The 25,438-nt window shown below is 44.6% G+C and overlaps 1 protein-coding gene across 1 annotated transcript in view; it reads left to right on the top strand.

Moving 5' to 3' along the window:
- Positions 1-519: 519 nt before the first annotated feature.
- LOC135101521 (sestrin homolog) overlaps positions 520-25,438 on the top strand; it is a 30,114-nt gene continuing 5,195 nt past the window's right edge. The window contains exons 1-9 of the mRNA XM_064005599.1: positions 520-858; positions 21,256-21,486; positions 21,621-21,828; positions 22,546-22,729; positions 22,900-23,041; positions 23,627-23,742; positions 24,073-24,214; positions 24,518-24,760; positions 25,145-25,309. Coding sequence (XP_063861669.1) covers positions 23,639-23,742; positions 24,073-24,214; positions 24,518-24,760; positions 25,145-25,309 — 654 coding nt within the window. The 5' untranslated portion in view covers positions 520-858; positions 21,256-21,486; positions 21,621-21,828; ... (1 more) ...; positions 22,900-23,041; positions 23,627-23,638. The remainder of the gene's footprint in view (positions 859-21,255; positions 21,487-21,620; positions 21,829-22,545; positions 22,730-22,899; positions 23,042-23,626; positions 23,743-24,072; positions 24,215-24,517; positions 24,761-25,144; positions 25,310-25,438) is intronic.

The following is a 25,438-nucleotide window of genomic DNA, read 5'->3' as shown; positions in this document are numbered from 1 at the left end:
GATCTTATAGGATTCCTGACCAAAAGATAATGCAAGGCGGTGTGAGTGATGTTAGGTTGCTGGTCGATTTACTGTGCCGGTCGCCGGTGTGGTAACAAAAAAATAAATGTTTATTGATAGAGATGCTCTTTCTAAAAGACTATATTGTGCAAAGGAACTGTTTGCAAATATTTTATCACAAATTATGAAAGAAAAAATGTTTACATATTGTATACAGAATAGTGATAAAAGGAAACCCTTTGTGGTAAAAGTTGCGTTTAAACCCTCCCGCCGCTCGCCAGGCTTCCACCATCGACCCGGACAAGGACGGGATGCCGCTGTATGAATATTGGTAATCAAAATATCCACAACGAAAACGACTATCTACTAAATATATACAAAGACTCCATCTGAAAATTATCGAAAATAATTATGTTTCTAGTTAAATTGTAAAATACTATAAAATCTTGACGGGCACTACTTGAAAAACTTTATATTGTGTGGTGGTGTATGGCATCATAATCATCAGCTGAGGGAGCAGCTGAGGGCCAATCAGCTGGGAGGTGTCAAACAAAGGACTCTCTTCAGTCTCAGCTGAGCGTCGAGTTGGTGACTGCCGCTGGGACTCTTGCTCGAGTGAACTATTAATATCGGTGGAAACTAAGGATATCGTTTGGTAGAAACCTCTTTGCAACCTGTCGGACTCTAACAACAACACGTTGATGCATGTCGTTGACTACGAACTCAGTGTTTTACAAGAGTCGGACTTTGCTGCGGTTTTCTATACCGACTTGTGTGAAAGAAAGAATACCTGTTACATCCAACTGATTACGAATTGAGTCTATTCAGAAGATGGGACATCTCGTCGAACAGTCAGAGGTAAGTCAGAAGAAACAGTATGACATCGTTCTAACGCTTGAGAGAGAGAGAGAGAGAGAGAGAGAGAGAGAGAGAGAGAGAGAGAGAGAGAGAGAGAGAGAGAGTTTTTGCTTGTGATATTCGTTTAACCGAAGTGAGGTTGCATGCGAGGCAAAAATATTTCGGTAGTGCAGTTGCCATTTTGAACAAAGACTGGCTCAAGACTCCTTTACATGACACCGCTCGCGAAAAAGGTGCCGCCGGTTGCCAAGCGGCAGTAGGCCTATCCCCCCAACAACTGGGACGCGGCCGTGTCGACCGAGTCAATAACGGCAGCGCTGCATAGCAACAGTTCCCCTGCGAGCACCGCAGGAACACACTTGTCGGTCGGTAAACCATACACATGATAGTATACATGTATTCTTATCATTTTATTGAACAACCGGAAGACGAAACCAAGAATAATCTCCATGCCTAATATAGTATGATGATAATGGTAACAGACAAGGTCTAATTGTGTTAGGAGAGGTTACCTTTAGATTTTGGTTATCAAAGGTTAAATGATGTCAGGAAGATACCCACGACCTCTGAAGGCAACACGGAAACGTTTGGATGCACCCAGCAGAAGGCGACGAGCTCAACGTTCAAGCCGTCGCCTGCATGACTGGTTACTCAGAGTAATGTTATGCTTATTAAAGTCTTTGTCACTATGCACAGGCAGCAATGTGTTCATATATTTCGGAGCTCAGATGCCGTACGTGATCAGTAGTTACTTTGTGGATTTATTTATCATATTTTCTATAATTATTTATTTATTTACTATTTTTTTTACAGACTACGTTTAGCTGTTACTTAATTCTAAGCTTTTTTGTCTATGTTATATTGTGTTCATGTGGTCTCTCTCTCTCTCTCTCTCTCTCTCTCTCTCTCTCTCTCTCTCTCTCTCTCTCTCTCTCTCTCTCTCTCTCTGGAGAGGACCGGGGCTGAAGTTAGAATAGTATTTTTGGATTTACAGTAATTCACAGGAAAACGAGGGACACAACCGATAAAATGAGGAATTAGTAATTCTTGAAAACGGGCATAATTATGCATTTATGCCCATCGTGGTGACCTTGCAGTGTCATGTAAAGAAAATTCATTATAATTGTACTTCTTACTGAGAGCTGATGATATACAAATGATATCAGAAGCGTTAGACAATGCTCTGTCATGCCAGCCTCCCAGCGGGGTTAGAGAACCGTTCTATTAATACGTTTTTCTTTTAAGTAAATTAGATGAAAAGTAAAAGTAAGGAAATGAACAGGAAAATATATATATATATATATATATATATATATATATATATATATATATATATATATATATATATATATATATATATATATATATATATATATATATATAAAACTGGTTTGAGCAAGGGCAGGTCTTCGAAGCAAGCTAGGATGGATGTATTCGGTGGGGAGGGGAAAGCAGAGTGGTGCATTATAAATATGGGGAGATGGACCGGGAGCAAGTTAGGTGGGTGAGGGGTGAGAGACGAGCAGCGAACGTTCGAGGCCAACATGGCAGCCCGCCGCTCTCGGCGCAGCGTACGTTTGTACTAAGTTATGGTACTGACGCAGTGCTAGCTAAACCTTAAGTCTCATGAGGCATCACGGAAGTGGGTTATTAATAAAGTAAGAAAATGATGATAATTACCAGGGATGAGCGACGACTACAAAGATTATTGTATGTTTATTCTAGTCTTACAGCGGCAAGAGATCATAGGGTACAGCAGGGCATAAGCTTGAGAGTACGGAACTGCTATGCCAGACCGGGTACAGTAATGGGCAATTAGGGATACAGGGGCACATACACCGAGTTTTCCCCCACATACTAGCACAGTGATCGTGAGAAAGGTAGTTTATGAGTTGACAATGAAAATTTCTTTAATTCACAATTTTTAAGTTTTACGGTTCCCTTGTTCGCGGGACAGTTTTCCGGAGTGGATCTCCTGTTCCGGAAGAGGGGCGCCGCAAGCAAGTTTCCCAAGACGCCGTTTATTGTGTTCTTAACGTCTTAAGGATATCGTAGATTCTTAAGAACACTTCTTACAGCTGAAGACGGTGGGTGCTAAGGATAACTGCTGTTTTCTGTAGTGCTGGCTAAATTTCTTTTTGACAGTTTTGCCCAAGGATGATACAATGTGTTCCTTGGTTTCGCCTTTGTTCTGAAGCAGCAAACTCTTCAAACTTGTGATAGGATTCAATAAGAGTATCTCAGGCTCCGAGTGTTTACACAGCTGCACCCTACATCCACGCCGACTACAGCACTAACTTACCATGCACGATGTCCGTTAGTCATCACTGTTCATCATTTATATTAGTTTTGGTGAAAGCTCCTCATCAAAAGTAACGTTATCAGTTTCATTATATATAGTTATTTAGTTATTACCATATGTTTCCGTTCATCGAGGGACCGCCAAATCACAATCCTAATTAAATTTTGTAGTAATTAGCGAAGACAGTAACATCACACATCATTCTCCCTTTCAGTAATAATGAGAATAACAACAACAACAGCAGTAACAATGAGAAGATAACATGGTTAAAACACAAGAAATCCTAAGGAACTAAAGGGTAATAAATTAGTTTTCCGTCTCTTCCCATTCCTCTCCTTTCACCTCCTAGTCGGGAGTCGCCCCGGGGTGTACGTGCAAAGAAGGACGAAAGAGATGAGTCATTCATTTTTAACATGTTTTGAAGTCATCTAGAGGGAGAGAGAGAAAAAAAAGATGTTACACCTTTGCCCTTCCGATGTGTGGATGATATTCAGTCTTATAAGTTCAAGGTGATCCCAGATAATAGGACATGGATTGTGGACAAGGGGCGTTTCAATTTTTCTTGGTCTTTGCTTTTGGTCGTATTGTTGGAGCGTCCGTCACCGCTCCTTTTTTTTTATATGTATTTTTTTTTTTTTTTTTTTGTTTTACTACACAGCGTCTTGTAACAAGAAAGCAAATACTGCAGTTTGGCTTCCCCATTAATCCCCGCACATGATGAAGCCCGCTGCATTATATGATCTAGGTTATAAATACCAGGTAACAAAAATGAAAAAAAAAAAATAAATAAATAAAAAATAAAAATAAAAGTTAAAGTGGAACTCCTCTCTCTCTCTCTCTCTCTCTCTCTCTCTCTCTCTCTCTCTCTCTCTCTCTCTCTCTCTCTCTCTCTCTCTCATGATAATCAAATGAAATCTAATAATGCATAGGTACATAATTAGCATCAAATGAAGGAAGGCTTCACGGGAATGCTTAGGACAATGAAGCAAAGAAGTGGGCAGGGCTGAGGGAAGAAAGGTGCTACATTATGTCACTGGAAAGGATAGGTGTCGTTACTCGTACGAGACAACCCTTCCCTCTCGTGTTTCTTCCTTTTCCCCCGGGGCGTTGTGCCGACCCGACAGTATAATATATCCCAGACCAAAGAAAACGTCATGGAAAGTCCCCAGAGGTTCGACCAGTAGTACCGCTGGGGTTCATGGTGTGTCTTGCTGCCCGCTCAGTGCTGCCAACCGTAAGAAGTCCATCAGTGTACCCCTGTGGTGGCCCTTCGTGGCCCGCACATCTGCGAAGGGAGAAAACGATACGTCTTGCATGTATTCCGTACATTCTCTCCTAAGGCATAATATTCGCCGTCAGGTTTCCTCATTTTTATGTCAACACTTTTTCGTGGTGGTGCTCAAGGATTTGTAGTGCAGGTTAATTATGCTTTTACCTCACCGGTGTTACGGATGTCACTTCTATCGCTAACAGATACTCTGTTTACTTTTGCTGTAGTTAGATTAAACATCGACTCGAAAAGCACCTGTTATATATATATATATATATATATATATATATATATATATATATATATATATATATATATATATATATATATATATATATATATATATATATATATATATATATATATATATATATATATTGGCATTATAAGAATAAGTAAGTCACTGGTAACGCGCAAACTTCTTACAGTGGAGAGAGGTGAAACGGAGGGGAAAGAGGGGGTGGGGATGGAGGGTAGGAGGTGCAGGAGGGTTGCGAACAGAAGACAAGAAAGGGACCAGGGGGACGCGAGAAGCCGGCTAAACATGCACAATATGAGGTTGTTAGGATTACTGTAACGTCCACCTCACAACCAGCAAATGAGAGACAACTTAATTAACGCACACGTGGGCAAGGCGGCCCATGTGCAAAATCCATTCGTGGCAAAAAAAAAAAAAAAAAAAAAAAACATGAAACTCGCCGCGTTTTGTTTTGTTTACGTTCAGCAGTTCACAGTCTCCACCTGATTGCACCAGCAGGAGGCGGTTATTCCTTGCACAATGTCGGGGATTTTTTTTTTAGCCTCGGTATTGCTTGTACAATTGTTACACTGATCGACTGCTGAGTGACACCACCCGGTGCATATGTATTAGAGCACGGTAGATACATTTCTCTCGTATGCAGAGACGTGTGCAGCATGAGTTATATATTCACTGCCCTTTCACGGCTGTCATATCGACGGTGATCCACCGAGACACGAAGGTGAGAGAGGTGAGAGTTGGTGTGTTCCCTACTTCAAGATTCAGGAAGCTTTAACTTATCCAGGCAGACTTACCTGTCACAAACTTTGAAAGGTTAGGAAAGAAAACGAATCTTGAACTGTTCCCGTTCTAAAGATGTTTTGCGACGCTGTTGTAATAAAACGACCAAGATGCAGCTCAGAGGCGACGTTTCCCCTCTACGGGCCGCCCACATCAAGTCGAGGACGTGGGTTGGGGTGCTAACTTATGTCTCGGTGCTGATCGATTCAGGGTCTGGGTGCACAAGGTTTTATCCACTTCCTGAATGCATAATATCAGGAACTAAAACGGCAGCTTTCTCGTAAGACTACAAGAGAAAACAAACAAAGAACAACAAGCCAATCTTCTATAACCTGAAACTGCTGGGAAAAGTGAGTGATGAAATGCCAGTTTTTCTTGTAAGACTACACAGGGGAATATATTAAGTACTATACCAAGACATACAACCTCCGCCGTCTGTAACCTGAAACCGGTGGGAAATGGAGTGATGATCGATAGGTCGCACCTGTACCTCGGGGTAATGGAGGAGGCACCTGCTAAGCCTATAGGGAGCGGTGCGATGACCCTAGTGGATGAAATATTGGTGGTTTTATATATCTCTTAAGCCTAGTGCCGCACAACGGGCCCCTCTGGTTCAGCGGGCCATGGCAGTGACAAAGACGAGTGTTCTCTCTGATTCTCAAACTGCCGGACTGTCATTCTCCTTTTGCAATCCCACACGTCTCAGTCCCGGCGAGTTCACACAAGGGTCCGAAAGAGTAGCGTAACTCCTACTCAGATATCACTTCCTCTAAAAAGAAACAAAGAGGTAAAAAAAATGAAGATAAAACCCTAAAGAATCTGGCCGTACTTACACATATCGGTCTTTCTCAAGTTGCTGGAGTGAAAGTCTCTGTTATCGTGATAATTCACTTTTTAACGAGCGATATGAAAGAGTGCGGAGATAAGGACGTGTGAGCGTGAGAGGAGACGAGGCTGTGGGCCGAGATGAATGGGGGAGTCGGGGATTGGCGGACCTGCTCGTAACTCTTCACCCAAGGCAGCAGGTGGCCTTTGCCCAGCCTCATCTTCCCCTGCCCCGCCGACCAAGACACTCTCGCCTCCCTCTGCTCTAGTTTCCTTCTTGCGGCTTTTAACACTCTTAAATCTCCTAACTTAATGATCAAACACATCTGCACAATAAAGTAAGTAGTTTGTGATTCTATGTTCAAAATTTGTTTGCCGTGAAGTGAATAATTCTAGACTACCTGCATACATAAATAATCTTATCCTTGAACTTCTTCCTTATGTTCACTAGTGTTTGTTTACCACTGCTTGTACGTGGCTTTTTTTTTCCTCCCGAACACACACACACACACACACACACACACACACACACACACACACACACACACACACAGGTATTCCATCAAGTTGAAAATAACCACATATGTCCGCCACGCAACGAAAAGTGATACCAATGCTATATTTATTGTACCCTTGAACTGATTCCTCGTGTTTAGGTCCATGTGAAAAGTGCGTCCCTAACTAGCCTTGATTCCCTATGAAAGGTTCCTCCTCTTCCTCCTCCTCCTCCTCCTCCTCCTCCTCCTCCTCCTCCTCCTCCTCCTCCTCCGCCTTCTCAGCTTATTGTGAATTTGAGCTACAGGTTAATCGTATCCCTAAAATCTTGTAGCGTTCTTTGTGTATGTGTGTGTGTGTGTGTGTGTGTAATTAATGGTTTTAAAGGAACACAAAGTCAAGGTGGTATTTTTTGTTGCTATTGAGAGAGAGAGAGAGAGAGAGAGAGAGAGAGAGAGAGAGAGAGAGAGAGAGAGAGAGAGAGAGAGAGAGAGAGAGAGAGAGAGACGTGGGAGGGGGGTGGTGCTGTCCAGCCATCATATCTCCCGGCTGTCCTCGTGGAAGCATTGTGGTGGTGAGCTCTTCTTCAAGGATATTGCCTAGGCCCGCCCGCAGTAACCTCGCCCGCGAAATCAAACAAGGAAAAGATTAAAACGGGGACGAAGAGAGACAGAAAAACAAGCAAGGAAGTTGAATGCACTGAACTGAAACGCTGCCAATGTGGAACGACAACAATAACAAGGACTTGATTAGATATTTAGGTTATCTGACGGGACGATGGTGGTGGCAGTGGTGGCGCGATGGGACACACAGCCATAACATAAACAACAACAGGGGGCAGGAGCAGCAGCAGCAACAACAGTCAGCGTCAGGCCTCCTCCTCCTCCTCCTCCTCCTCCTCCTCCTCCTCCTCCTCCTCCCTTGCTGTTGCTGTTATTGTGGTTCATGCTCTTGTTCTTCTTGTTTTTAAGTCTTGTTCTCCTCCTTCTTCTCCTCCTGCACCACCACCACCACCACCACCGTCCCTGCTGCCCTGATTGTTTACGTAAAAGGGAATATTCCATTGCAGTATTGCAGGATACACGACATGCAGTTAGGGGAGACACCTTTCAAATTTTTCATTCATTACATGCATATTCTTCACACCCTCCTTCCTGCCAGCTGTTGCTGTTGTCATGAGCAATAGGAGGAGTAAGACGTAATCTTCAGCATTAATTATTTAAGGAAGACCTCGTTACCAGAGTCGCCTCTTCCTTATATTCCTCGTCTCTCTCTCTCTCTCTCTCTCTCTCTCTCTCTCTCTCTCTCTCTCTCTCTCTCTCTCTCTCTCCTGCCTCTTGGTGCCTCAACAGACTCAGTGACAAAAGGACGCGCAGATGAGACACTTGTTACAGCTCCCTCATTACCAGAAGGCAGGGGTGTGGGCGGTGTGTGTTGCATGTCTCTTATGGACGGTTGCATCTCAGGTGATGATGTAGCTTACCTACTTAATATGTCTGGCATAAGTCTAGTCCTCATTAGCACACCTTTATATCTTACTTCCGCACCCTCATCACGTCCATGGAACAAGTACAGCATTTCATTCTCGTCACCATTGCCAGATTATACAACCTTCACCACAAAGGGAAGTACAGCACTCCGTAACCTTCCTGTAGATGTGATCTGTCCCGATTGAGCCTCACAACACCACTTCCCCCTATTCTTCCCCATCCTGGTTCTCGTCGCCACCCTACACCATTGCCAGATAGCTCACTCTCCCTCTGGCGCCAGCCATATCACGAAACGCGCTAAGTATATACAAGATTCATTGGCCCTCATCCTCACTCCCTCATGCTAGACTCGCATCTCCCGTACACCGGTATTACTAGTTCACCTTACCACTCACACCCTGGCCTCAACGCCCCTTCCTCCCTCCCCCCCTCACTCTGCTATGATACACCCGCGCCGTAGTGACTGTACCCTGTCACCCCCACACTGACGCTCTGCAAGTATGGTGCCTCCTGACAAAGGTGTGTGTGTATGTGTGTGCATTTCCTGACTCTAGGTGCGGGTGCGTACCTTTGTTCTAATATGACACGTCGATTCAGGATGTATTCTTGTCCCCCAAGTAAATACAGTAATGCTTCAGACCGCTCTATCCCCGGCCTCCGCCTAGCGTTGTGTTGCCGGGGCCTGCACGTGATGCTCGGCACACACACTATGAAGGAGCCGTGTTTATAAATAGTTTTCCCGTCTCGCTAATCACTCTCGCCCTCACGTATGCTGAGAATCTTGTTGCCACTGGCGCTCTAAGTTTATCCCCGTGTCGCTGGTTATGGTAAGCAAGTTAGGAGAGAGAGAGAGAGAGAGAGAGAGGAGAGAGAGAGAGAGAGAGAGAGAGAGAGAGAGAGAGAGAGAGAGAGAGAGAGAGAGAGAGAAATGCGTGACCCAGCTCTCTTCTGATAAATACATTTTTCACTTGTAATCTTCCTCACCCGTCAAGTCACGATGCACTTTTACTTCCCATTTCTCGTTACGCGTCTAATTAACAGGGAAAAACGTGAACGAACACAATTATAATCCAACCGCGGACCCTGAGACCTGATAGGACGGTGGGAGTGAGGGAGGAAGAAAGAGGACGGAGATCGGAAGTGTTGTTGTTGTCGAGGGGACGTGCCGCCGCCGCCGCCTTTCCCATGCCAGCTGAGCAACGTCATCACTGCGTCATAACGAACTAGAAAGGAAGCTTTTCTATTTCACTGTTGAAATAGGAGCGAGCGCATACAGGCACGCATGGACACAGACGCAGACGCCGGCCGGCACCACCACCACCACCCACATATTACACCCACGTATTGAGTCTTCTCTGTAACACATACGTATCAACACACACACACACACACACACACACACACACACACACACACACACACACACACACAGCGGCTATTTGATTTTTCTTCTATTATTTTCTCTAGTGTCACCTCCCTCTTGAGCCTCATCCGCTTCCACATTGTATCGCTTCCACCACACGCTTGGCCGTAAATTTAAATCTGACTGCTAAGCTGGGGCTGGGCAAGGCAGAGGTAAAGGGAGAGTGGGAGGAAGGGTGTTTGTGTGTATGTGTGTATGGAAAGAGGTGTGGGTTGGGTGCAATCACTTCAGAGACCTGCGTGGTCGGAGAACACATCAACATGAGGTGCAACCACAGTATAGGGTCAGCAGTTTTGAATGTTGCTGATGTACTGTTTTGTGATGACCCATGCAGGCAGTCGGTCCGCAGCTGCATGTGTGTTGTGGGGGTGGATGAAGGAGGAGGGACACAGTTGTTGGTAAGAGCGGCAGAGTTTAGTAGAAAAAAAAAAAAAAGAAAGAAGAGAGAAAAAATTACTCTCAACGATTACTGTGCAACTCCAATGGTAGATCCTTGTACGTCACAATTTAAATTATTCATCAGTTTATACGAGAACAAAGCATTGGTTAATACGTTACTACTCACCGGTGTTTCCCAATAATGTGTCATCGTTTCTATTTCTATTATCGTTTTTTTTTCATATTTATTTATTATGAAATACCCTTTGTTAGGAATTCTCTATATAAAGAAATTATTACAGCATTACACTTCCTGGGTTTTCACACTGGGTTTTATGACGTGTGTGTGTGTGTGTGTGTGTGTGTGAACGGGATTTAACTGAAAGTAAGAAAACTCAAGAAATCACTTGACAGGAAGGACAGCCGTATTGAACATGATTTTACCGGATTCTCTCTCTCTCTCTCTCCTCTCTCTCTCTCTCTCTCTCTCTCTCTCTCTCTCTCTCTCTCTCTCTCTCTCTCTCTCTCTCTCTCTCTGTGTGTGTGTGTGTGTGTGTTAGTGAGTGATATTCGCCCTACGCCAGTGATTAGGCATGAACTAGACTAAGCTATCAGTGGCCTCGTTCTCAACTTAACAGAAGCATGGCGCTACAAGGGTGAAGGATAGTGCCGTGCCAGGTGAGTCTGCTCTTTTTATCAACACGTCACGTGTGTGTGTGTGTGTGTGTGTGTGTGTGTGTGTGTGTGTGTGTGTCTGTGTGTGTGTGGTCGTATCGTTTGGTGTCAGGAGGAAGCCGGGGAAAAGCTGGAAAGCAGTGGAAACTTTCTCGGCTTTTCATCTGCACTGCGATGGACAGAGTGGGAGAGAGATGGGGTGGAGCGACGTTTCCACTGTTGCGACACGCCACTAAAGCTTGGCGGCGGGAAAATACGTGTTGCATTATTGCACACCCTTATCTGGAGATCTTTACTATGGTGTGGAATAGTTGTCAAGGCTGCAAAATTAATTTCTCTCACACCTAGGAATCGTACCCACATAGCAACGGATGTAAATAGAACTGCGGGGGGAAAAAGAGGGAGAGAGGAAAAAAAAAAAACTGTGTGTAGGATGACGGACGCTGGAGCCGCCGGTGTTCAGGTCGTCAACCCGATCGGGTGTGGAAAGCAAACATGACCTCCCCAACCATGATTCGTGCATTAGCCATAGCCTTTGTTATTCGCTGCCGGTGTCACTTCTATCAGACAACAGGACTTGAGTCAATGATGCCACATGTAGAAGGCAGATGGCGTTTATTATAAGCTTATTACCATTTTAAAAGGAATGACTGTCAGTGAAAACATTGACTTGGTGGATATGTGTTTGGTCTGCGACTTCAGGCTGTGAGACAGGTGGACAGACAATAATCCGATGTTACATCACGCCTTTAAAGGTAAAGGTTGTGAATAAAATAACTGACTGATCACGTGTTATATACCCTCTATCACATCGACACAGGAAAACGAGCCCTAAGATTTATAGGGACAACAGATTCATTTCAATAATTTGCAGGGACTATTTGTCAGTGGAAAGAAAAGATTGCTTAATGGTGCACAACAATCGGCAGTCGGTGAGGGGTGTGGGAATTAGCAGTGAGGAGCCCAGTCCCGGATGCAGACTAAGGCAGCGTCAGGTCGCTACCGGGCGGTGGGAGGCAATCACAACGAGCACCGAGGACCTGCCTTGGGCCTTCCAGTGACCTTCCTTCACCTTGTCCGTCGCGCCCCTCGCCTCGGGCAAGGGAGCGGCGGACGGTGGACAGACCGGTAACAAACAGTGGGGTGGGTGTGCCTAGCCAGCACAGGTGCAGTGCTCCCTCCACACCCCCCTCAGTCCTCCTACGGGAACTGCGGGATGGTGGTGAGTGAATGAGCAAACAGAGAGAGAGAGAGAGAGAGAGAGAGAGAGAGAGAGAGAGAGAGAGAGAGAGAGAGAGAGAGAGAGAGAGAGAGAGAGAGCACGCGTGCTCGCTGCCGCCTAGCAACTGGCACAAGTGACCTGTCCGGTGTAATCCTCATGTTTTCTGCCATGATTCACTGGGTCCGCGGCGGGCACTGGTACGGATGTGTGGTGCTGTGATGGGCGCGGCTGATACCACACCGCTTGGCACCCCTGCCCCTCATGGGTCAAGTGGATAAGGGAACAAGATGCTGCGGGATGGCTCAGGTAGAGGTTAGATGATGCTACCGGAGGCAGCTCAGAGAAGTAGACAGCAGTGGGCGGGATGACAGGGAGCAGCAGCTAGGGTGCGGCTGCGTGCGTGGTGCATGTCAGCATGTGCTCCACCGCTCGTGTCCAGGATGGTGGCATTAGTGAGATTAAGCCCTCACCCTTCCACGTCCCCCGCCTCGCCACGCCTCTCCCTGCCATACCCCGCCCGCGCCCCGCCCTGCCCAAGCCACCCTTCCAATCACAGGTCATATGCTCCCGCAGTGAACTCGTTGCTTCACCCGCAAACGTGAACTCATGTCCCGCAAGGTATTTGTTTCATTGTTTTCAAGGGGAACCAATCCTATGACCACATGATGCTCCACGTGATCCCGGCCCGGGCCCCTCCCGCGTCCCTCCCTTCCCGTACCCGTCCTCTCGCTGCCCCGGCCCCACCAAGTCAGCCACAGCGACAGACACTGTGACGCTCCGATGCCCGTTACGGGATTGCACAGCATTCAAACATGCATGAGATACCCCTGTGTTAGTGTGTGTGTGTGTCGCCCACTCGTCTGAGAGAGTGGAGTGATCGCGACAGGATTTCCGATCAAATGCACCTCCAAAGCAACGACAAACTTGTGATTGTCATGCTGACTGGAGAAGTGTTTATACATGTAAGTGTGTATGAAGCACTGTGGAGGAAGGGGGAGGGAGGGGCTAAAAGTATATTCAAGGCGGCGGCAGCTGAGGCGCTCGCTGAGGGGGCTTGAGGCGTGTGACCTTGAGACCTGCTGGGGTTTGTGAGGCGTCTGCGGCTGTCCTGTTGCAAGGTAGAAGTTTCTTATTGAAGGTAGAGAGCTACTATTGCAATAAAGACATCGCTTCTATCACTTATTAGTTACTTTCTTTCAAGGTGAAGACCAGTACACGCTCCTGCTGTTTGATAGATAAAGCTGTTGCCGGATGAAAGCCAATGTTACTCGGTAGATGCTTGTTACTAACCGAACAATGGGAAAACTTTCAGTGAGGCACCGGATCAGTCAGTCTAAACATGTCCATGGCGTTCAGGAAAGTCGTCTGGGGAACTTTACCTTCCTCTTTTTTTTTTTTCTTCTTTTTATTACGCTTCTCATTTTCCAGTAGACTTTAAGTACAGGTAGAGAGAGAGAGAGAGAGAGAGAGAGAGAGAGAGAGAGAGAGAGAGAGAGAGAGAGAGAGAGAGAGAGAGAGAGAGAGAGAGAGAGAGAGAGACCGTCGTTCCTCTTCCGCCCTTCCACATACACACACACAAGCGCTGAGTCCTCAAGTCAAGGGACCATAATTAGTCTTTCTTCCAGTACAGTTTCATCCTCTTCATCCTGACAAGACTCCTTCCTTTCTTAACTTTAATTCTTTTCTTTGTTTTTGTTAAAGAAGAAAGTATGTGGACTACTGCCTTTTAAAACATGTGCCTCGTGCCTCTCCCTCCCACTGCTTTCTGTTCACCAAGGAATTAGAACGCGGAGGTAAATATAACACTGTGTCAAGTGGCATAACTCAGGTGATTTTGTCTCAACTACGTGTTTTCGAGTCCTCATTTGCCGCCCACCTTAGAAATAGTTGGCTAAGCTGCATTGTTGGTATCTCTCTCTCTCTCTCTCTCTCTCTCTCTCTCTCTCTCTCTCTCTCTCTCTCTCTCTCTCTCTCTCTCTCTCTCTCTCTCTCTCTCTTCGGGTCTTTTAAGTTCCCCTAAGAGAGCTGGGTAGCTGCAGGTCTGCCTCTTCTCGCTGCCACCAGCTAAGGGGTCACGCACTGCTCACTGTTAAATAATCTTTCTTCTTACAAGGAATCTTACTGCATAATGTTTCGTTCTCTTCTACTGCGCAACTGGTTTATGTTTTTTTTTTTTTATGCTCGTCTTAAATTTTATTATGTCTTTTTTTTTGTGTGTGTGTGTAAATAGCAACATGTACGTATACTTCTACGCAATATCTTGGGAGGTATTCGCTCATGTGCATGTTGGCATTACGGCCACTTTTTGTTTGGCTAAGCTACATCAGGGGCAGTGCCAAGAGCTAAGCAGCAACCACCCACAATGGAGGGGAAGAAGAATCAGCACTCCTCCTCCTCCTCCTCCTCCTCCTTACACACGACGCGGCATGTGATGGTGTGCTGAGTGGTCTGAATGCAGCATGGGATGGTGGTATTGGGTCTTCTGTAAGGGAATAATGTTGGTTAGTGATCTGAGGGCACGGCGTTAGGTTTAATCTACAAGATAGAGACGAGAGACCGGTGGGTGGTGCCGGTGGTTCCGTAGCGCTGGTGACAAGGGCAAGGAAGATAGTTTCTCCCCTGGGGTAATACCTGGTAGCCGTAGTTCGTGCAGTGGTGCAGTGTTTGATAATACCTGATGTCTCGTCTCCTAGGTAACGCAGATCACTTGGGAACAACGCCGGACTGATTTCGCTGTCATAATGTACGAGTATTCTCCGACACAACACTAGCGGCAACGGTGGCGGCGGTGGAGGTTTTGTTATGGGTGTGCACTTGTGACCTTCCTCCTTCTCCTCCTCCTCTCGCCGCCTCTTCCCCGTCCGTCTCTCGCTCTCGCCGACAAGTGGATGGCCTTGAGTCGCCTTGCATGGAGACCAAACAGTCAACCTTCTTTAATGGCAAGGAGCTTAACTACATTCATAACGATGAATATAAAAATGTGATTGGAAAACTTTCAGACTAAGGAAGTGAGTGGCGTGTATCCTTTTTTGACTTGTAAAAGTTCTTGATGAGTGGCTCCTTCGTGTGTCGGTCACTGAAAGCTTGAACACCGTAAACAGTTTTTTAATTTGCTTTGCTATAATTCTCTCTCTCTCTCTCTCTCTCTCTCTCTCTCTCTCTCTCTCTCTCTCTCTCTCTCTCTCTCTCTCTCTCTCTCTCTCTCTCTCTCTCTCTCTCTCTCTCTCTCTGTGTGTGTGTGTGTGTGTGTGTGTGTGTGTGTGTGTGTGTGTGTGTGTGTGTGTGTGTGTGTGTGTGTGTGTGTGTGTGTGTGTGTGTGTGTTTATTCTGCGATTTTCCAGGAAATATCGATATAAAAAATACAGCGGTGCATCTGTGAAACAATTCTGATCAAAGCTACTCCTCACCACATCAAAGACGAGTGTGGCTATTATGAACCGAAAATACACTCTAGGACGCGGTATGGTAACCTTCCCTAGACATGTGTACCCTGCTGGAGACAAAAGAGGGGGACTGACCATAGACTCGAAGAAAGCAAGGCGAGGGACAGTGAACTTTGCACACGACGTAAAACCCCCCACACCGAACGAACACAAGCGAGGTAATGTTGGCGACGCGGAGTAGGACGGAGAAAAACGAGAGAGAGAGAGAGAGAGAGAGAGAGAGAGAGAGAGAGAGAGAGAGAGAGAGAGAGAGAGAGAGAGAGAGAGAGAGAGAGAGAGAGAGAGAGAGAGAGAGAGTTGGTTTTATTATTGATAGGTACGTAGAAAGATGTTATGAAGAACTTCGGGACAGTGAACCTAAAGTGAAGAAATCACTGAGACCCGACCTTCAGTTTCTCCACGGGTGACTGGACTCCTCTCGGCCACCACCGCTGCTACCACCACGTCCACCACCACCACCACCACCACTTGTTCAAGACGAGAACGAAAGGAAGGGAAGAAAGAGGAAGAGGAGGAGAAAAAGGAGGGGTTCTGCAGGCTTCATTCGGTCTCTATCACCACCACCATGACTAGATCAAGATGGGAACAAAAGGGAATGGAGAAGAAGAAAGTGAGAAAAAAAAATCTGCAGGCTTCTCTCTCACAGCCACTACAATCTTTAATTCAGGAAGCGGAGAGAATCGTTGCTTTACTGAAGAACTAAGAGGAGGAGGAGGAGGAGGAGGAGGAGGAGGAGGCCTGAAGCTGTCGAGGCTGAGGAGGAGGACCCTGACGCGAGACACATCATATCTACTTAAGGTGGCGGAGTGGCCTCGTAATACTAGAGGACTGCGGTTGGAGGCTGCGAGTCTTGGAGCATTTTGTGTCCCTTCGTATCCGGTTACAAGCGCGCGTGGGTATGATGGTCAAGCCCTTCCAAGCCATTCCACTCCGCCTCTTATCAGTGTTGAATTTTTTGAGCTGACGATGTTTGTAGGGCAGCTGCCTCGCGGGGTGCAATTAAAGGCAAATTGCTGAGTGTTCCTCTCTCTCTCTCTCTCTCTCTCTCTCTCTCTCTCTCTCTCTCTCTCTCTCTCTCTCTCTCTCTCTCTCTCTCTCTCTCTCTCCTGTACTGAGCAGTGAGATGGAGGGCACAGAGGTGAAGGCCGAAGTGAAATAGCCAATTAGTTCAGCAGCATTCAATTACAAAACTGACACAATATACTCCCCCCCCCCTCTCTCTCTCTCTCTCTCTCTCTCTCTCTCTCTCTCTCTCTCTCTCTCTCTCTCTCTCTCTCTCTCTCTCTCTCTCAGTTCCTCAGCCAACACGAATAGTAATAATAGTTCTAGTGCCCACTTAAGTTTTGCTCCGCGAAATCATATAGCTTCGCGTATGAAGACTGTGTTGAAAAAATAAGAAATAAAAGCGTTAATAATCAGGGTCTTGTGTATCTAAGGAAGTCAACGCGTAGGCGGCGAGGAAGGGAGTGGCCAGGCGGAAGGGTGATGATGTCACTGGATTTAGTTAAAGAGTGCGTGGGGGTACCGTAGTAATACATTTTCTTCGTTCTTTTCCTCCATAATTCGTGTTCTCCGCAACCCTCTGGCCTGTCCCTCACCCCCGTCACCCTGTCCTTGCCCCGACGTCCTTCCTCGCTCTGCCGGTGACTCCACAAAACCTTTCCTTCACCTCTATCCCTTTGATTGCCGAGTCCTGTTGCTGTTCCCTCTTGACTCCTACAAAGCTCAAACCTCATTTCTTTCCACCGCCTGTTGTTTTTTTTTTTTTCGTGTCCGGTCTTTTTTTTTTTTTTTTTCTTTATCATGACCTCTACCCCATCCCTCCCTCCCTAAAAACTTTACCCTTACAATTAAGTGTGCCTGCCTTCCTTTTTTTCTAACCTCCCGTCTCTTCTATTCCTCCCACAACTTGCTTTTATTTTTCAAACTTCTGTCACGTCTCTACTTTATTTATTTATTTATGTTTTTATCTATCCCCTCTCCTCCTCTTCCTACAACTCCCTGTCACTTTTTTTCTGCCTATTTCTTCTCCTTTTCTTTCTACAATCTCGTCACTTTTCAAATCTCCGGAAGTATTCCTGCCTTCCTTCTTCTAATTTCTCCCATTCCTTTCCACAAACCTCCCCCTATTTCTTCAAACCTCTCCCTTCTCACCCTTCCCTTCTGGTCGAACATTCAGACTGCTTATCGCCCTTATCAGTTCGTCCCCCTCTCCTGCACAAGGCGTTGCTGATGGTGCGCGCCGCCGACAGCTTGTCCTAACGTGTCTGATACCACGTGTCACCTCAAATATTACACGCAAACCTGCTACTCGAACGCCGCACCAGTCTTCAATTTTTTCCTCTCTCTCTCTCTCTCTCTCTCTCTCTCTCTCTCTCTCTCTCATCCGCTGTTTCACCTCTCGTCACACCTACAACACCCCTCGTCACCCTACACCCTTCGCGTACACGTCATACCCGTAATAGTGACACCCTGGCGCCTCCTGCTCTCCGCCTCCTTTTCCTGCTCCCCTTCTCCAGTGCAAGTTAAACCCTTAGAAACCCACTTTAATGCCGCGTCTCTCTCACACACACGTCATTTATTTTCCTCCCTTCATTCTTTTGTAAATACCTTGCAAGTTCGTGGATTGGATGTTGATATAAGCCGCGCCTGGTTGCTATGACTCTCCTGAAGTCTGCAGTATACATCCCCTCATCTGTCGGAAAGGAATAAAAATAGACTTTTCTAAGAAATGAAACACACACCCGCGAGTCGTGCATTTTATGAACCCTGACGGACGTGTGTTAGATCGCGGCCATTTATATATGTTTTGTAGTCTTACTCGTGATGTAAGAGAAGCATAAAACATAAACACAGCGCAAATCAAGATGAGCTACGATGGTATGCGAACGACGCCATGCACTTCACACTTTCTTGCCACTCCCCAGTTCCTCTTATGGCTTGGCGTCAGCAGTGAAGGTCAGGCAGATGCTAGGGAAGTACACCATAGAGTACAAGTGGCTTGTCTAGTACAGGCAGTCTAACAGCGAAGAAGTTTTACCGCCACGTGCCGGATACCCAGGCAGACTGGTAATCCGGGGCTCTTATTCTTCACCACGGAGATGATCAGCCGGGTTCTCATTTTTTTTTTCATTGATAATGCAGTCTTTATAAAACTATCACATGGATGATGGTAATACTCTTGAAAATCCCTGTAACTTCACTAGTCTGTTATAAGTAGTGGACGTAAGACCGTGTGTTTGTACCATTGTTAATGCCGCCCTTGTTAAATTGTTACAAGAATCATGAAAATATAATTGAAATCCCTAGTAACTTCCACTAGAGCTGCTATAAATGGCCAAGATAAGACGTGGTGCTTTTCCTGTTGATAATTCACTGTCTTTGTTGAACTATCACAATAATCATGAAAATACACTTGGAAACCTTAATACGAGTAACTTCCACCAGTGTGTGTTTTGAGTAGTCGAGGTAAGACGCGGAAATGTTTGAGAATATTGCCCTATTGTTAGTAAGCACAGTGGCGTTCAGTGATGGCTAATAATAATAATACCTAGATACAATGTTCACGGTATTTTTTATGGCGTGCCACTGATCTCCTGTGGATGGCCAAGGTTTATTACAGCGTGGCCTTAAAATAGAACCTTTTATAATACAATCGTGACAGATCTAGATGGCTTTTGGCGCTCTCTCTCTCTCTCTCTCTCTCTCTCTCTCTCTCTCTCTCTCTCTCTCTCTCTCTCTCTCTCTCTCTCTCTCTCTCTCTCTCTCTCTGTTTGCCTTCGTGTGTGTGTGTGTGTATGTGTATGTGCATATAAGAGACGCTCCACATTGTCTTTCCAACTGTCTTTCATACGCCGGATATTCTTTCCTGCCTTAGTCGTGACTGTGCATATGATAATGCTAAGTTTTCCCCCTCCCACCCCTCTCTCTCTCTCTCTCTCTCTCTCTCTCTGTGTGTGTGTGTGTGTGTGTCCTATCTATTCGTATAGCGTTACTTTCGTTTGTGGACGCTACGTACGTATATGCTTGTTTTTTTTTTTCCACAGAATAGATGATTACCAATAGTGTGAAATACGTTTATGGGGTATTGAGGGTAAGAAGGGACAGAATATTCCGTTTCATTATAAGTTGTACGTAAATGTTTCTGTCTGAAGTGGTCTGAGTTATGTGCTGACTCTTGGTGGTAGAAATGTGATGATTTTGCTATCTTCGTTATTTTACTACAAGTGTCTCACGTTGAAGCGTCTGCCGATCAAACACTCATTATAAGAACACATTTATGTTGTTTTTGTTTTCCTTTTTATATTGCAAGTAGAAGGCACCATTTGTCTCGTTAATAAATGTTGCTGTTGTCTGACCGTATATTGCTGCTGTTCTCGGTGTCTCTATGCTGTGTGTTCAAGGATGTATATTCAAATCACTATCCCATGACGCTTGCGGCAAAAATAGCTGTTGCACAGAGCAGCGATTCAGCCCAAAGTTCAGTACACCAGCAATTTATTAAGCCTCACACTATGGGACTTGTGTCAATACACTAGTAGCTGTAATCCTGGGGAAATGAAGATTCACTGACACGGTCTTGACATAAAAATGTCGAGGCAGCTCGTGACATGTGCTGGTGCTTGAGGAAGGGGCGGTCTTCCCATAAAGCCGCATCTTAGCACCCATGAAACTCAGCGGTATCTTGATTGACGAGGCGCTGTAGAGCAAGAGATGGACTCCTATCTGCGGTTCCATGTGTCGTCAGTTAAGTTCAGTTTTTTGCGAGGGGCCTGGCCATCAGCTGCGGGTGCTCTTAAAACGAACAGTAGTGAAGATTTCGTGATACTCTATGTCTTTGTGTGGCGACACTCAGCGGGAGCCAGAGCAGACAATACCAAGCAGTCTCAAAGTAGCTGCCACACTCACAAACATCTAGCTATCAGTCAGTGAAATCAAGCCTGGAGCGATTGAATCGATAAGTTAAACGGTGAACTGTAATAGGGGCCTCATCACTGACGAACGCGAACATGTGTATGACTACCATCGCAAAACTGCCACTGCGGAAGGAGCGACTCGCGCCTGAGACTGGAGTCCCTTGTCAAGAGGATCAAACGTTCTCGACGATCAAGTAGATATTTTTTTTTTTACTGTCCAGTGGTTACTATACACATCGGATGCCTGAAATATGGTGCAATATGGATGTGACCAGTGAGTGTGTTACTTGTTTGTTGGTGGCAATGTGTAAAGTGATTCAGTTTATTTCGTACACTGAAGAATTTACATTTTTGTTGCAGTAAATGCACATGATTTATGATAGCAATGATTACTTATGTAGGGTTGTGGCCTTAGTATAGATTGCTAATTTTCAACGTATTTCTCTGATGTGCTATGTAGCCTGCCAGTTAATTTTTCTTTGAAGCACGTTTAGGTAGGTGGAGTGCGTGTCTACTCCCCCATCCTCCTCCCCATCCCCGCACCGCCTCTCCACAGCAAAACCTCTCGAGCGATGGTCTTGCTTCGTTTGTTTCAGAAATTTTCGTATAGAGGGTAGTAGTGCTATATAGGTAGGTATACTATATAATATAAGGAAGTGGGAAAATAATATTAGATAGATTATACGTACTTTAGCCTGGGAACTCAAAAGGTCAAAGGCACACTAATAAAGGGTTGCGTTTTTTGTATGTCTGACAGCAAAAACTTATTCATATTAGTGATGTTTGTGGTACAACAAGAATATCCAATGCCATACAATTTGCGTCACGGGCTGGCTCACTGCTCAACCATGTGGCCGCGTCTGTCGCATGCGGGTACTAGCACGACCCTCATGGTTACACAATTGCTATTATCTTACAGGTGGCCGCCATCGAAACTCAAGTTAGCAAGACGACAACAGCAAACTCGACGACATCGGGTCCCCAGCAGTCAGAGATCCACCACCTAGCACAGAGTCAGCAGGGACGAGATGAGGGACAGAGACAACAGGCGGCAGCGGTGGCTGCAGCAGCGGTGGTGGGTGGGAGTCAGGGACGGAACCCTATGCACCACGCAAACCAGACACACCACACAAAGCAGTCTGATCACCTAGTACGTCTCCTATGTAATACTTATAGGCTTTTTTGAGTAATTAATGTGCATGGAAATTATGACATACACTATTTCAAAGAAACGTCATGAAGGCTTTTCGAAACATGTTATAAAATAACCACCAACAAAAACAGAACTCGGAGGACGGGAGCGGGGATAAACGGGACAAGAGTGAAGATGAGGAACTGGAGGAGGAAGAAAATGGGTGGTGGGCGGAGCGGGTGGTTGGGGCGCTGGGTGGGCTGGGTGACTACGGAGATACCTGGTACCGCCAGCCACGCCCACCTGCTACATGGTGACGGACCACTCCCTCACACCTGGAGACTCTACATTGCCGCCCTGGTAAGTGTTGCATCATGCTGACACTGACACCTTTCCGTGCAGCAAGATGACACATTATTACTTTTGTTTGTATTTTACAATGATGATGTATGTGATAATATTAGCAGTTTACATATCAATATGATGGTTATGGCAGATAAATATTCTCTCTCTCTCTCTCTCTCCTCTCTCTCTCTCTCTCTCTCTCTCTCTCTCTCTCTCTCTCTCTCTCTCTCCTCTCTCTCTCTCTCTCTCTCTCTCTCTCTCTATATATATATATATATATATATATATATATATATATATATATATATATATCTCTCTCTCTCTCTCTCTATATATATATATATATAGAGAGAGAGAGAGAGAGAGAGAGAGAGAGAGAGAGAGAGAGAGAGAGAGAGAGAGAGAGAGAGAGAGAGAGGAGGAGAGAGAGAGAGAGAGAGAGTTACTGTAGTGCTGATGTATTGAGCAGGATATTGGTTTTGACAGCATTGGCATGTGATAGTGATGGGACAAGTTACTATGGTTGTAGGCCAATACAAGGGTAACCTTAGCATTCAGTACTTTATAGTCTGTGTTTTTCCTGTGATTATTTTACTTATGAAATTAAGTCCAGAAAACCAGTCATATATATTCATCACATGATTTTTTATTGCTGGATAAAAAAAAAGTTCCACATCCTTATTTAAGAAGTTTCAACGTAATTTGTACTGATGTTTGTTACATTGTCTACAGGCAGTGTGTCGGCATGAGGTGGGGGTGGTTGATGCATGCACTGCTCACAGACTTCCGTAATGCAGGGGGAGACATACGCTGGATGGCAGGAGTGCACCTTGCTCCTCCAAAGCTTTATGCTCTTGTCCCCATCAATAATCTTTTAGCACACAGGCCTTGGCTGCTTCTTCCACAGCATATACAGGTATATAAGGAAGAGTAAAATCTTGACTGAAATAAAGGATAACAACAGCACTTTTATTGATTTTCATGTTCAGTTATGATGTTTAATTTGTTACTGTAAAACACAGTTAGTTTTGTAGTGACAAATCTGAAGATCATTGAGAAATGAAATGTGTTAATATATCATTGCAGCAATTAACGAAAGGTGAGGAGAGTTGGTCACTTGGAGAGTTGTGTCAGGCTCTTTGCATCTTGACACACTTCCATGCCCTCTCCTCCTTTTTGCATGGCAGTGGTCTTTCTGCTCTACCAGTGCGGCCGAAAAAAGATGAAGGTATGCAGTTTTTATTATTTTCTCCTTATTTTTTTTTATAACTGTCAGTCTCTGTTTGGATATAGTTATTGAATCTGTAAAAAAGTGACATTTTTTTTTGTCTGGATATAGTTAAGAAACTTGTAAAAATCTGACATTTTTTCATTAATGTAAATCAATATAATAACAAAATAAAAAAAAATATATATAGGGTTACATTTTTAAAGCACATATATAATTGCAGTGAACTTGAAGGAGTGAAATAGAATGTATATAATAATATGCTTGAGAGTGAATAGGAAGTCTTTTGTTTTATACAGTGCTGCTTGTGAGATTTTTCCATTGTGCTTATGTCTAAAGACATTTTGATGATTATTTCAAGAAACTTTCTTCAAAATCTTTAGCTTTTCCTTTTGAAATATTAACATTTCTCTCTCTCTCTCTCTCTCTCTCCTCTCTCTCTCTCTCTCTCTCTCTCTCTCTCTCTCTCTCTCTCTCTCTCTCTCTCTCTCTCTCTCTCTCTCTCTCTCTCTCTCTCTCTCTCTCTCTCTCTCTCTCTCTCTCTTACATACATATCATACAACATTATCCTACATTCCTACATAGGTGAGGCAATGAATGGAGAAAGGGAAGGCAACGGTAAAAGCAGCCGTGGGATGCCTCCAGAACCAAAAGGGGTGTGGAGAAAGTAATGCCAATGCAAACTGTTCCCATAAATCTAGGTGTGTACTTTTACATCAAAATTGCATTGTCAGTTTCATAACCAGCATTGGTTCTTATCCATTGTATGAACAGTAGAACAGCCTAGGGTAGCCCACTTCTTTTCTAACCAAAGTGTTCTCTTCATTTGAATTGGAGCCTACAGAAATCTGTGATGCAGAAAATACAGTTAATATGATGGTGGGAACTGTTTAATTATTTGGAATGAAATCAGTGAATATCATTAAATGATGCATGATTGTTTTAATCTCTTAATTATATGTAACAATTGTAATTGTGAAATTGAAACAGACTAGCCACTGTTTTCATTCATTATTGATTTACATTTGCAGAACTGACATGAAGAATAGTTCGCCACCTGAAGGAGGCAGACAGAGAGTCCGCACATATGCCCACCTAACACTAAACCCAACATTAACTTATGAAGATTTTAATGGCAATGATGAATCATGCATCCCATCTTTTTCAGTCCATGTATGTAGTTTCTTATTTCTTTATAATGTGAGTGATGTGAGTAATGTGTGTGTGAGAGAGAGAGAGAGAGAGAGAGAGAGAGAGAGAGAGAGAGAGAGAGAGAGAGAGAGAGAGAGAGAGAGAGAGAGAGAGAGAGTAAAAAGGTTAGGTGTGGAAGGATGCAGGGAATGGCCAAAAGTAAGAAGAAACCCTTGCCATGATCAAGTCCTTAAGGGAGACCCAAAGACCAATCATGAGATAGAGAGGGACAAGCAGTTTGTAGGTGTTATTAGATATTCTATTAATAAAAGCATTTCATTACAGGAATACAACTGGCAAGATCATGGATATGCAATGTGTTCAAGGCTGCTAGGAGAGGTTGGCGCTTTCTTGGATGAGCGTTTTACATCAGCTCTCTCTGCCACCCATACTGTTCCCCAAAAGCAGCTTCCAGAGAAGACATCAGTCAATCAGCAGCCTAGTCATATATCAGAGTCACCTCATTGTGATAAAGCTCCTGCCAAAACCATGCCAATCCCAACAAAAGCTTTGTGGAATTATGTTCAGGTAAGTAATCACAGCCTAAGAATAGCTATTACATATGTCACTTCTTCCTTTGCTTGATGCCTTGTTTCCTCATGGGAAGGCTATGAACATAATTACTCCATTCCATCTTGTTTCCTGTTACATAATGAACTGCTGTTACTCCATCCATCCATTTCATCCTTAGTCTAGATTACTCTTTCCATCATATTATTTTATTATATAAATGGTAGTGATCATTATCCAGATTCTGGAAAAAAATACTGTAACCTTAAGAAAATAAAAAAGGCAAAGTTATATATACTAAAACTTAGAAGATAAACAGCAAGATATAAAAAAAAATACAGCAAGATATAAGAAAAAAAATACATCACTCTAGTGTGTTCTAACAATTCCATCTCATTTCAGTGGCTGTTGGGAATCCAGCATGATGATTGTGACTATGCCCTCCTCAATAAGCATTTGGATCCACAAGTCAAGGCATTTGTTAAAGCAGCTTGTTGCTATCCAGAAACTTTGGATGATACTGCTGGCTCCAGACCAGCTGCCAGTAGTAGCATGGTGGCTAGACTAGTAAGTATTGATTCTTACTTTTCATTCTGCCTGCTTATAAAGCTGTTTATTGATATTGGTTCATAAATACATCTTCCCATTTATATGTCAGGCTTAAATTTCTTGTAAAGGAGGGTTTACTGAGATAAG

This window comes from Scylla paramamosain, chromosome 6 (assembly GCF_035594125.1).
Source record: "Scylla paramamosain isolate STU-SP2022 chromosome 6, ASM3559412v1, whole genome shotgun sequence".
NCBI classification, from domain to species: domain Eukaryota; kingdom Metazoa; phylum Arthropoda; class Malacostraca; order Decapoda; family Portunidae; genus Scylla; species Scylla paramamosain.
Note: the sequence above shows the minus strand (reverse complement) of the source record. Positions and strands in the feature narration are given on the sequence as shown.